This window comes from Scyliorhinus torazame, chromosome 11 (assembly GCF_047496885.1).
Source record: "Scyliorhinus torazame isolate Kashiwa2021f chromosome 11, sScyTor2.1, whole genome shotgun sequence".
Lineage (NCBI taxonomy): Eukaryota > Metazoa > Chordata > Chondrichthyes > Carcharhiniformes > Scyliorhinidae > Scyliorhinus > Scyliorhinus torazame.
The window spans coordinates 19,577,770-19,589,827 of NC_092717.1; the positions used below are offsets into that span (position 1 = coordinate 19,577,770).

Sequence of the window (12,058 nt, forward strand, 5' to 3'; positions counted from 1 at the left end):
AATGCTGGAATATCGGAGTGCTACAATTAACAAGCATTTTCAAATAATTAGCAAGAGGTCTGACACTTCGATTCGGCAGGTACAACATTCTCTGTTTGGGGGGGTCAATGATCGCGTGCCATCAAAGAACTTCACGGAGGACAAACGGTTAAAATAAATTCCTTTTGCACATTCTCCCCGTGTTTGCGTGGGTTTCACCCCCATAACCCAAAGATGTGCAAGTTGGGCGGAGTGGCCACACTAAATTGCCCCTTAATCTGGCAAAGAGCTAGCGTGCACATAACTGGCCAAATGGACTGCTTCTGCCCTGATTCACTGGTAGGGACTGGAGATTCTTTGTAAAAAAGCTTTTTGTGCAGAGACTGCAGTCTTTGACCCGTCTGTGCCCAGAAGCACTAACCGAATCAGAGGATACAAACACTTTTGCTTGGTGACATGAAAGACTGATCTGGTCTGCCATATTTCCCAAGGCCTGCAGACCGGCTTTCAAAACCTATAATTAACCAGGTGTTTCACAGACTGGTCAGACGCATGTGATGCAACATCTCCACCCTTTCATTTGGTTTTCAGCGCAGGCTACTTTGAAGCCTCCCCATTTGCAGCAGCCTGTTCACTTCAGACTTTTGGGTTCCCCGGCCCTTTTTCACCCACGCTAAAGATTTAAAAAAAAAAAAAATTTAGAGCACCAAATTCTTTTTTTCTTTCCCCAATTAAGGGGCAAAAGGGGCAGCAGGGTGGCATAGTGGTCAGCACTGCTGCCTACGGCGCTGAGGACCCGGGTTCGAATCCCGGCTCTGGGTCACTGTCTGTGTGGAGTTTGCACATTCTCCCAGTGTCTGCGTTGGTTTCACCCCTTGAATCCAAAGATGTGCGCGACAGGTGGATTGGCCGCGCTAAATTGCCCCTTAATTGTAATTGGGTACACTAAAATTATTTATTTTTTTTTAAATTAAGGGGCAAATTAGTGTGGCCAATCCACCTACCCTGGGTTGTGGGGGTGAGACCCAAGCAGACACGGGGAGAATGTGCAAACTCCACATGGACAGTGACCCGGGGCCGGGATCGAATCCGGGCCCTCAGCTCCGTGAGGTAACAGTGCTAACCACTGCGCCACCATGCTGCCCCTCACGGTAAAGTTTAAAACCAAATAATTTCTCAGGATTGCCTTCTTAAAATAAAACCTTTTCACTGGAGTTTATCTAGAGGTCTCCTCACTAAATGAAATGCACCTATCGAGCACAACCTTTAACAAGATGTACAGTGATTAAATACTGTGGCTTCTTTACTTCATAGACTCCAACAGGGTAAATCATGGCTTGTTTCTTTTGTCCATCCCCCTTCCCCGTAGCGATTTCCTAGTAGAGACAGTCGTGCTCTGGCACTTCATCCGAGGGGGGAGTTCAGTTTTGCTTGTGAAAGGGAAAAGGAACACATGATTTAATGCTGACACAATGCCACCCATTGTGTGTGTTAGGCAACCTGCAAGATGTCTTATTTGTTTCTCTCTAACTAAGCGTGAAATTAGATTATTCATAACCTTTGAAAATATCCTCAGAGTGGATGTCTTATATCCATGCCTATTATATACATGTGCTAATAGCATGCCCAGCAGCAACCCCAGCTACAGATTCGTTATGCAGTGAACTGTATTGTAAACCGCGCTACAATCGGCGATAATGACCGGTCGGAAAATCTCTGAAGCCTCCCACCTGTAGGACCTCACAAATTGTGCACGCAGTCGGTTCATTGGTTCAGACGACACCCCACCCCCTTCCCCGTTAAAAAGAAATAGGCTGATTGCGTGGGAATCACAGCAAATCAAATCCTGATCATCCCACCGTTACTTATGGTTTACCAGCAAAGGTTAAGGTTAGATTTGGAATTCAGTCACCTGCAGATTTTACAAAAAAAAACAATTTGAAAGTCGGCGCCCTGCTGCTCACCCCAAGCGTTCGCCAGTTTAAGTCCAGACAAACACACACTGGGTGGGATATTTTCCGGTCCTGGGCATTTACGGGAAAATTTGAGTGGCTGAAATTTAACCGGGACCAGGAAGTCCCTGCCACTGTTAATTCACCAAATGGCGCCTTCAGTGTGGTCCAACATCTCCAAGCTCTTAATAATATTGAGCGTACAGAGGACTAAAACAGAAAATGGAGCTGAGATTTGCTGCTCGGATCAGATTTGGAATTTATTGATGACACTCCTCTCCCTCAAAGGCACAGTGGTTAGCACTGTTGCTTCACAGCACCAGGGACCCTGTGCGGAGTCTGCACATCCTCCCCGTGTCTGCGTGGGTTTCCTCTGGGTGCTCCGGTTTCCTCCCACAGTCCAAAGATGTGCAGGTTAGGTGGATTGGCCATGATAAATTGCCCTTAGTGTCCAAAATTGCCCTTAGTGTTGGGTGGGGTTACTGGGTTATGGGGATAGGGTGGAGGTGTTGACCTTGGGTAAGGTGCTCTTTCCAAGAGCCGGTGCAGACTCGATGGGCCAAATGGCCTCCTTCTGCACTATAAATTCTATGATCTATGACCCAGGTTCGATTCCCAGCTTGGGTCACTGTCTGTGCAGAGTCTGCACGTTTTCCCCATGTCTGCGTGGGTTTCCTCCGGGTGCTGCGGTTTCCTCCCACAAATCCCGAAAGACGCGCTGTTAGATGAAGTGAGCATTCTGAATTCTCCCTCGTGTACCCGAACAGGTGGCGGAGTGCGGCGACGAGGGTTTTTTCACAGTAACTTCATTGCAGTGTTAATACAAGTCTACTTGTGACACTAATAAAGATTATTATTTTAAAAATTGTAGGTCTTTCATCTATTCATGAAGCCCAGTTAAAAGGGAAGATCGGATAATTTGCAAGCGACAATCACACAATCCACTGGTTTTATTTTTAAATTGCTGTAGCGTTTTAACAAAGAAATCATGGAATAAGGAAATCACATGTCCACCGATCTCGGTTACCACAAGTCACACAGCTGAACAAATGCAACATGTCCGAGCTCGGACCACCGAGCAAGATTCCGGTCTTCAGTTCAGAAACAATTTAAAATAATTTGGGAGTTTAAAAAAAAATGCAATTATGCCTGTAAAATAGGCACTTAAAAAAATTTTAGATACGAGAAATTTTAGTTACGGGAGGTGAAAAATAAAAGAGGGAAATCGTAGCAGATCTGCCAAGTGTGGGAAGGGGAGGAACAGGACATCGTCCACTCACAGATGTTTCTGTTTTTGCTTCACGCATCCAGTCGTGGAAACCGCAGGAAATTCCTCGGAGTTGCGCTTCACAGCTCACGCCACAGCGCGGTGTTAATGATCTTTGCGCGCGCCGCCCCCTACCTGAAAGGGCGAAAGCTGATTTTTGTAATATTACAAATTCCAATCATTCCCGCTAGTGATTCAGGCCTGCACTCCCTCCGTCAGGATACAGCAACCATTACAATTTTACCAGAACGAAGTCTGGGTCGGCACAGCATTCCCAGGCTTGCATCAGAGCACAGAAAAGCTGCTCTCAATTACAGCAAGCCACACCAATACCTGCTCACAAATCATAACCCGGTCTCTCAAAAATTAACCCCTCGGACTAGCTGTTACACAAAATCTGGCGGTGTTGGTGGCAGTGGGGGGGCAAAAAAGAGAGAGAGAGAGAGGGGGGTAAACAAAGTTGTTACCCGAAGGGGTGAAATCAACCTTTAAAACATGCCCCTTTGTAAAATTCCATAGCCAATTCAAAGGTGCTTTCTCTGGCCAGAACACACCACTGCCAGCCGCAATGATCACTTATTTTAATCAGGCACAGCCATTTTAGGCCGCTGGGGTGTATTCCTGAAAGATCCAGTTTGCTTTCGGAATTCCTGCACTAAATCTAGGCCTCGGGCAGCACCACCTTTTAAGAGTTTCCATCATTGCTGCGAATGGAACGGTATCGGACAAGCAACTCCAGAGTGAATGGATACATTTGAATAGTGTGTACTTCCCTGGAATCCACTGGGCAAGGTAACAATTAGCACGGTCATGTAAAACAAACACTTGGGAGGGAGCATCAGACATATCCTGTCAGGGGTTAGGTTGAAAAGTCAAACCTGCTGTTAAAAAAAATAATTCCAGCCTGCAATTTAAGTACATTTTTAGATCGCACTGCCACAGAGCACATTAAAAAGTCCAACATGCTGCATCTATACTGCGCAGAAGGAAGCCATTCAGCCCATCAACCCTCCGAATGAGCACCCTAGGCCCACTCACCCCACGCTATCCCCACTTATCCTGCACATCTTTAAGGGGCACTTTTAGCATGGCCAATCCACCTAACCAGAACACGTCTGGATTGCGGGAGGCAAGCTCTATCCCTGCAAACCAGCACTTGATGGCTCATCATCCCATTGGTCCCAACTGGGGCGAGTTAAGTGAACAAAATAGGCAGGGGGTGTTTGGGGGAGGGAAGCACTTTATTCTCAAAGCCCGCACTCACCTGTTCACGCGCTCGTGGAGCACCTGGTAGATGCTGATCTCAAACGTTTCATTCTCGAAACGACCTCTCACCCATTCCTTAAAAATACGAAACTCTGCAGCAGTGACTGCCTCTCCCTCCGGAATCCGGGACAGGTTAAATTTATACTCCTGCTGATGCGGTTGGTAGAGAGCAAAGCTTTTATCGTGCTCAACTGCAGGAAGAAGAAAAATAAATAAATCGAAAATTAAAGAAGTCAAAAATCAAAATGCAGACACTCCCAAGTGCTGTACTTATACAAAACCCCCATGAAAGACCAATATTCTGATGCATTTATTCAGCTTTGTAAATCCACGATGCATAGAGCTCAGTACCTGGGATATTGCAGGGGTACAGTCTGTGTTGGCATAGAAAGCTCATTCAGCAACACACTGATCGCCTGTGTGGCAGAAGCTGTACCAGCTTATGGGTGACGGATACACAGACTGCATTATATTGCTGAGCCTGGCAGCATGGAGAAACGTCCCAGACTCAGAATTAACTTACCCCTTTATCCTTGGCCTTTTGTGACCTCCACCAGAATCGCTCAAGTCTTTGTTCTAACTTTCTTCCCTCGGATTGTTGTCAAGCCACAAAGGCAATAACAAATAATCTAGCACACCAACTGTGCGTTAGCTCGAGAGCGAGAGTCAAAGACACAGGTACGAGAGAACACACTGTGGTCTGCGCATGCAAGTGGAGAATTGTACAAAATGCTAAGTCCTCTTGTAGTGTCTCTAATTTTAGGTGGTCGATCTTGAAATGGGAAAAAAGTGCAATTTCTGTAACAAGAATTTCAACTTGGTTATATAGCACCAGGAAATTTCCCACGCTGTGTTCGAAGGGAATGGAAAGCAAAGCCAGTGCAGAAGGGGGCCACTCGGACCATTGCGCCTGCACCAACCCTCCAAAAGAGCACCCCCCCCCCCCCCCCCCCCCCACCTAAGCCCACTCCCTGTAACCACATAACCTGCACATCTTTGGGCTGTGGGCGGAGCACGCGGAGGAAACCCACGCAGACACGGGGAGAACGTGCAAACTCCACCCAGACAGTCACCCAAGGCTGGAATTGAACCTGTGTCCCTGGCGCTGTGAGGCAGCAGTGCTTGCCACTGTGCCGCCCATCTCAGCTTCCTCCCGACGTCCCCATCACAGATTCCAATCTGCAGATAATTCATTTCACTCCATGTGATATCAAGAAACAGCCGAAGGCACTTTATACAACAAAAGCTTTGAGCCCTGAAAACATTCTGGCTGGGGTACTGAAGGCTTGTATTCTAGATTTAGCCGTGCCCCAAGCCAAGCTGTTCTAGCGCAGCTACAATATTGATATTGATCTGACAATGTGAAAAAAACACCCAGATATATTCTGGTCATAAAAAGCTACCTCTGATTTACAGGCCATCTGATGCAGTTTAAAAGAAATGCCTACCTAGTGGTGCAGTTTCAACAGAGGTTTTTGTTAACATTGCACCAAGGGTTATCATAATTTCATCATGAATTCTTGGCTGAATTTCAAAAGTTAAAGTCATCTCTGCTGAGTTCAGAGCAAACAGTACGAGTGACAGTTTAATTTATGACACGAATAAAGATTATTATTATAAGAGGCTATTAAAGGATTGGTTGCCTTTAATGTTTCTTTTTTTAATAAGAGATTACCACTTGAGGAGATTTAAAATCTTGGTATGGGTTTCATGAATGGGAGTTGCCCTCCCCCATCCCCCACTATCAAGTGTAAGCGTGAGAGTTGTATGAGATTGTTCAAAGTTTACTTTCTGCTACTTCAAATGGCTCCCAAGGTTTATCCCCCCCGGTAAATACTGGGTGAATGTTTATGGGGGTGACACAAGGGGGCATGAGCAGTGAGCATCAGAGGGCGTAATAGCCCCGAAAACAACCCAACATAGTTCCAGAAAACCAAGGCAGGATTTCTAACCAGCCCGCCTTGGCACTCGCCCAACCCCTGAGGTCTGTTCGGCCTGCTCCCAGGGTTAACAGGCCCAACTCGATCCTGCCACCAACTCCTGGAAACAAAATCTGGTTCTAAAGGGGCCTTTTAAACCAAGGCAGGTCTGTCAAGTCAGGAAATTTCCCGACTTGGGCTATTCACATTGGTGGTGAAAATCTAGCCCTATATAATCATTAAAAATGACAACAACAAAAAACAATTCGAGGTTCCTGTAACATCGAGTTAACTCTTCTGGTTTTCACACATGACTGATGTGTTAACGCCACCGGGGGTAGCGGTTTGGTTGGGTGACCTGTACGACTTCCTGCGGTTGTAGAAGATAAAGTATGAGTTATGGGGCTCAGCAGGGGGGTTTGAGGAAAGGTGGGGGGCGATTGTGACAGTGTTTGAGGAACTGTTTGTCACGGGGGGGGGGGGGGGGGGGGGTGAAAAGGGGGAAAATCTGTACAGACTGTATAGTTGATTATTGGAAAGCATGTTTCCCAGGGTGTTTATTTGCTGTAACCTTGCTTTGATACAAGTTTGTCATAAAATACATTTCGGGAGAAAATGACTGGTTAAATTAGCCCCCAAATTTTGAATTGTTTCTTCTGTGGGTGACGAGTTTGAAGCTGTTAATCCCAGCCACACAGGCCAGGGAGAAGTGCTGGTGGGGATGGGAGGAAAACACAGAGGGGAGGTTCTCACGCACCGGCTCGATTGAAGTTTCAGGGCTCATTTTATTTCCAGTTCATAAAGCACAACTTGACAAACCTCCCTGCCTTTCCCAGAGGCAGTGACAATTACACCCTCAGCAAATTCTATCAGGGCCTCAGGACATTCAATTTCTCACATCTCAAACAGAAAATATTTTTGAGATTCTTAAAAGTTTCTAGCACTATTTGAAGTTCACTTAATCTCCATTAAGTTCGCTTCTAACAAATAATTAACTATTTAACATACTTCACTCCCCTATCTGAACTTGTGAGACTGATAAAAAGCAGCCTCTTGTCATTCGCACCCATTCAAGAATTGCCTTATATTGTCACTGACAATCAGGTGTGCTGGATACATATTCTTATCAATTGGTATCCTTTTCAAAGTTCAGCCAGAAAGCCACCCATAATAAGATGTTTTAGGTATTTGACAAGATGCATCTGCTCTGTAAATGCACGGCAGGTGCACAGTGGTTTTGAGAAATGTCTGCAAGCTGAAACAGGAGCCAAAATCCAACCTGACACTTAGGCAAAGGGGAGGTTTTTTTTTTGTTTGTCCATGGGATATGGTTGTCACTGGCTAAGGCAGCATTTACAGGAGGTCTCGCGGCGTAGTGAGTAGCATCCCTGTCTGAGCCAGAAGCTCTAGGTTCAAGCCCACCCCAGGACCTGATGGCCAGGGAAGGTGCATGCCTAACACGGTCAAACAGGTAGCGTGTGGCAACCCGCAAATCCTTCCAAACACGCCAATGGCTGGCGGTACAAGTGGGAGAGACTCCTGGTCAGCCACACTTAATGTGGAATGGCGCCCGTCAAGCTATCAGCCCGACGACAAACTAGAGACCTGTTCCGGGAATTACTAGCCATGGAAACGGAGCTTCTAGCACCACCAGGGGCTGTTTAGCACAGGGCTAAATCGCTGGCTTTGAAAGCAGACCAAGGCAGGCCAGCAGCACGGTTCAATTCCCGTAACAGCCTCCCCAAACAAGCGCCGGAATGTGGCGACTAGGGGCTTTTCACAGTAACTTCATTGAAGCCTACTTGTGACAATAGGCGATTTTCATTTCATTTAATTTCACTAGGTGCGGGTAGAAAATTGGAAGCCAGCATTTACTGTCCATCCCCAATTGTCATCGATGAGGTGGTGAGTCACCTTTTCCTGAACCACTAGTCTGCACGGAATAGGTGCAATTGGGCAAAAAACAAAAAGAAAAGGTGTAGTTCATATTCTGCAAATTGCAATTTGCCTCAAATTGAATTGCAATTTACCTCACATTGAATTAACATTAAGATTATATTGGCACAAAGGTTCTGAAAATGGTTACATCCCCTTTCTCTTCCCCACCCCGACATTAACGCCTTGTTCAACTTCTGTTTAGGACAGAAATGTGACTTAGGAGTTTGTTCAAATATATCTAGCTCCTCTCTCTCTCTCCCCCCCCCCCCCCTCCCCCCAATCAATGAAGTCATTCTGTTGGCATTTTCCAGAGAACTTAGTTTATGACGTGTCTTATCTTCTAGGGCTTTGAAAGGGGCACATATAAGCAAAGTTAAATTCCTACCATTAAGCAGCCTCCTCACGAATTGACTTCCTTTGCTGCAAGCTCATGAATGGTCGGCGACTCTTGGATTTAATGATTATCATAAAGCCACTTCAAAGTTGCATGTCCTTGAGAAACCTTTTAGTGAGATGTTGCTGAATGCCCAATGTAATACGCGTCTCATCCTTTTCAAACCTTTTTGCCAAGTTTAAACCGTTTTTTACTTTAATTTATGGAAAAATAGTTAGCTCCCAAAGTAAAAGTACTTTGGGGGTCAAAGGAAGCTCAGTGGAATCAGATGTTTCCATTGTGCAATCAGTCCATGTGTATTGGGGATTGCCGGGGGCTGGTTCAGCTCATTTGGCTGGACAGCTGGTTTGTGATGCAGAGCGATGTCAACAGCACAGGTTCAGTTCCTCGTACCGGCTGAGGTTATTCACTGCCTTCTCAACCTTGCCCCTCGCCTGAGGCGTGGTGACCCTCAGATTGGGCAGCACGGTAGCACAAGTGGCTTCACAGGGTCCCAGGTTCGATCCCCGCTGGGTCACTGTCTGTGCGGAGTCTGCACGTTCTCCCCGTGTCTGCGTGAGTTTCCTCCGGGTGCTCCGGTTCCCTCCCACAGTCCAAAGACGTGCAGGTTAGGTGGATTGGCCATGATAAATTGCCCTCAGTGACCAAAAAGGGTAAGAGTGGTTATTGGGCTATAGGGATAGGGTGGAAGTGAGGGCTTAAGTGAGTCAGTGCAGACTCGATGGACCGAATGGCCTCCTTCTGCACTGTATGTTCTATGTTCTTAAATCACCACCAGTCTTTGGTCATCTGGAACTATGGTGACTTTACTTGTATTGCTGATTCATTGGGCTTCTTGAAGTTAGTTTGTAGCTTTGTTTAATGTTTTTTAATTAATTTGTTAAATAAATTTAGAGTACCCAATTAAGGGGCAATTTAGCATGGCCAATCTACGTACCCTGCACATCTTTGGGTTGTGGGGGTGAGACTCATGCAGACATGGGGGAAGAATGTGCAAACGCCACATGGACAATGACCCAGGGCCGGGATTCGAACCCGGGTCCTCCGTGCCGTGAGGCAGCAATGCTAACCACTGTGCCGCCCCTAGTAGCTTTGCTGAACAGAATTGCGCAAAATGATCTTTCTTTAAGGAATTGAATTTGATGTACTCAATTGCCCAGCCTGTCAGCCTATTTTAAATTATCTTTCGTAATGCAATGTCATCTTATAAAGCTTAACGTTTAGTGGTTAGCACTGCTGCCTCACAGCGTTGAGGTCCCAGGTTTGATCCCGGCTCTGGGTCACTGTCCGTGTGGAGTTTGCACATTCTCCCCGTGTCTGCGTGGGTTTCGCCCCCACAACCCAAAGATGTGCAGGGTAGGTGGATTGGCCACGCTAAATTGTCCCTTAATTGAAAAAAATGAATTGGGTACTCTAAATTTATATTTAAAAAAATAAAGCTTAACGTTGTTTTCAGTTTGTCGGTATTTATGGGTCTGCAGTTGTGCACGGAGCTCAGGGACCAACGGCAGACCCTAAAGTACTGACATACTGGTACTCCTTAGTCTGCACTTTTATAAAAACAACCTATTTCAGCATTTCTGCTGAAGTTCGATCCTAGTCATGTGTTGGTCGTATGGATTTAGATGGTGTATCTTGCACGTTATGATTTTTCAATTTATTGACAGGGTGTGCATGTTGCTGGCCAGAACTTATTGTCCTTCCGAAGCAACTGAGTGGCTGGTTCGGCTATTGCAGAAGACAGTTAACAATTAACCATGTCGACCCGGTCAAGTAAGGGTGGCAGATGAGGTTCTGTGGCATTCCAGTAGTTTATTTGTCACCATATATGATTGACAGTAAAATCCCAACGGCTGGAATCCCCGGGGATCTGCCCACAAACATGTTCAGCGAAGCTTCATGAGGGCAGAGGAGGCCCCGCTCCCACATAAATGCATCGCTAGGCAACCCGATACGCCAAAGTCAAAAACAACACATTCAAATGCCAATTGAAAACACAGTAAAGCAGTAAATATTTGAAAAAAGTCTTTATTTAATTTGTTCACACCTTCCAATGGCCTGATCTTGTAAAACAGCTGGAGGCTTGCATTGAAACAATTTTGGGAGATTGATCTGGGAAACCTTTTTCTGCTTAGCGCGCTGTCTTCAGATATGGGCGATACAGTTCGCCATGTCGACAATGCAGTCAAACATGTTTTCAGTATTTTTGTCGTGTAATGAGGTCCTCGGTCGAAGAACCCGTTGCATCAACGATTACTACATCCACCAGTTCCGTTATGCAGCGTTCGACATCGTCAACCTCCTCGTACGTTCCCATGGTTCTCTGCTGGAATTTCCATGCCAGCTTCAGCAGCCGAGCGAACAGCGCCTCGTCACTGGTTGGTTGACCTCACCTTGCTCCTCTCCATTCTCAATGTCTTCAGCAGCCGTAACCTGCTTGAACCCATCATGGTGGAAACAGTTAGCAATTGTGCCTTCCGTAACCATCTTCCACCCTCTCTTCATCGCGAACACGGCCTCCAGTACATTTGGATTGCACGTCTGTTTAATGAAAACCTCAACATCCAGAGACATCAGCGGGCTTTCTGTTTCTTAATCACGTCATGATCCACTAACTGAGCTTGGCTGGGGTGTTGGCAGGCAAGAACATCAGCTTGACACACTCGAGGCCCGTCATGTTGGCGGCTTGTGGGGCAGTTGTCTGTAATGGTGACAATTTTCCATTTGTTGATGAGTTTTGTCCACTTTTCTGATCCTCAAGTTAAAAAGTGCTGGAGGGCACCTAGGGCAGTGTTGTTAGTCTCGCAGTGCGTGCGAAGTGTCTCGACATTCGTGAAGCACCATAGCTTCTTGGACTATCGCAGGAAGTGGCAGCTTGTTGGTGCCATCCATGTTGGGACAGAGCAGCGACAAGCTGCTTTCTCAACTTTGCCACCATTTCATGTTTCATCTTTAAAGAACGAACTGGTAAACACAGGAAACAGTCTGGCTTCATCACATTAAAAATGTTTTGTGGTGCATACTTGTTCAAGATGCGGGCAAAACCATTTTGAAACCAATCACGTTATTGCTGCCGTAGCCACTGCACATTCACCACGAACCACGTGGAAGACGGTATCATTGTCTTGTCATGACTCAGTCCAGCCAGCCAGCAGATTACCTGCAGGTGGGCTAGTTTCTTTACCAGGGTGACTTCTCTTCCCTGCAGGGTTGGACAGGAGATGGGAACATTCTCTGCTCGGGCCTCCTTGAGCCATGTTAATAGAGCAACTTTAATGTCGGGATACGCAGCCGTTCGCATCCTCTTCTATGCTGGAGGGAATGGCCACTTGGCGTTCAAAGA

At 46.3% G+C, this 12,058-nt stretch overlaps 1 protein-coding gene across 1 annotated transcript in view; it reads right to left on the bottom strand.

Annotated features, from left to right (window-relative positions):
• The window catches only part of bmp6 (bone morphogenetic protein 6), a 136,112-nt gene that overhangs the window by 75,284 nt on the left and 48,770 nt on the right, over nt 1-12,058 (bottom strand). The window contains exon 2 of the mRNA XM_072467003.1: nt 4,463-4,655. Coding sequence (XP_072323104.1) covers nt 4,463-4,655 — 193 coding nt within the window. The remainder of the gene's footprint in view (nt 1-4,462; nt 4,656-12,058) is intronic.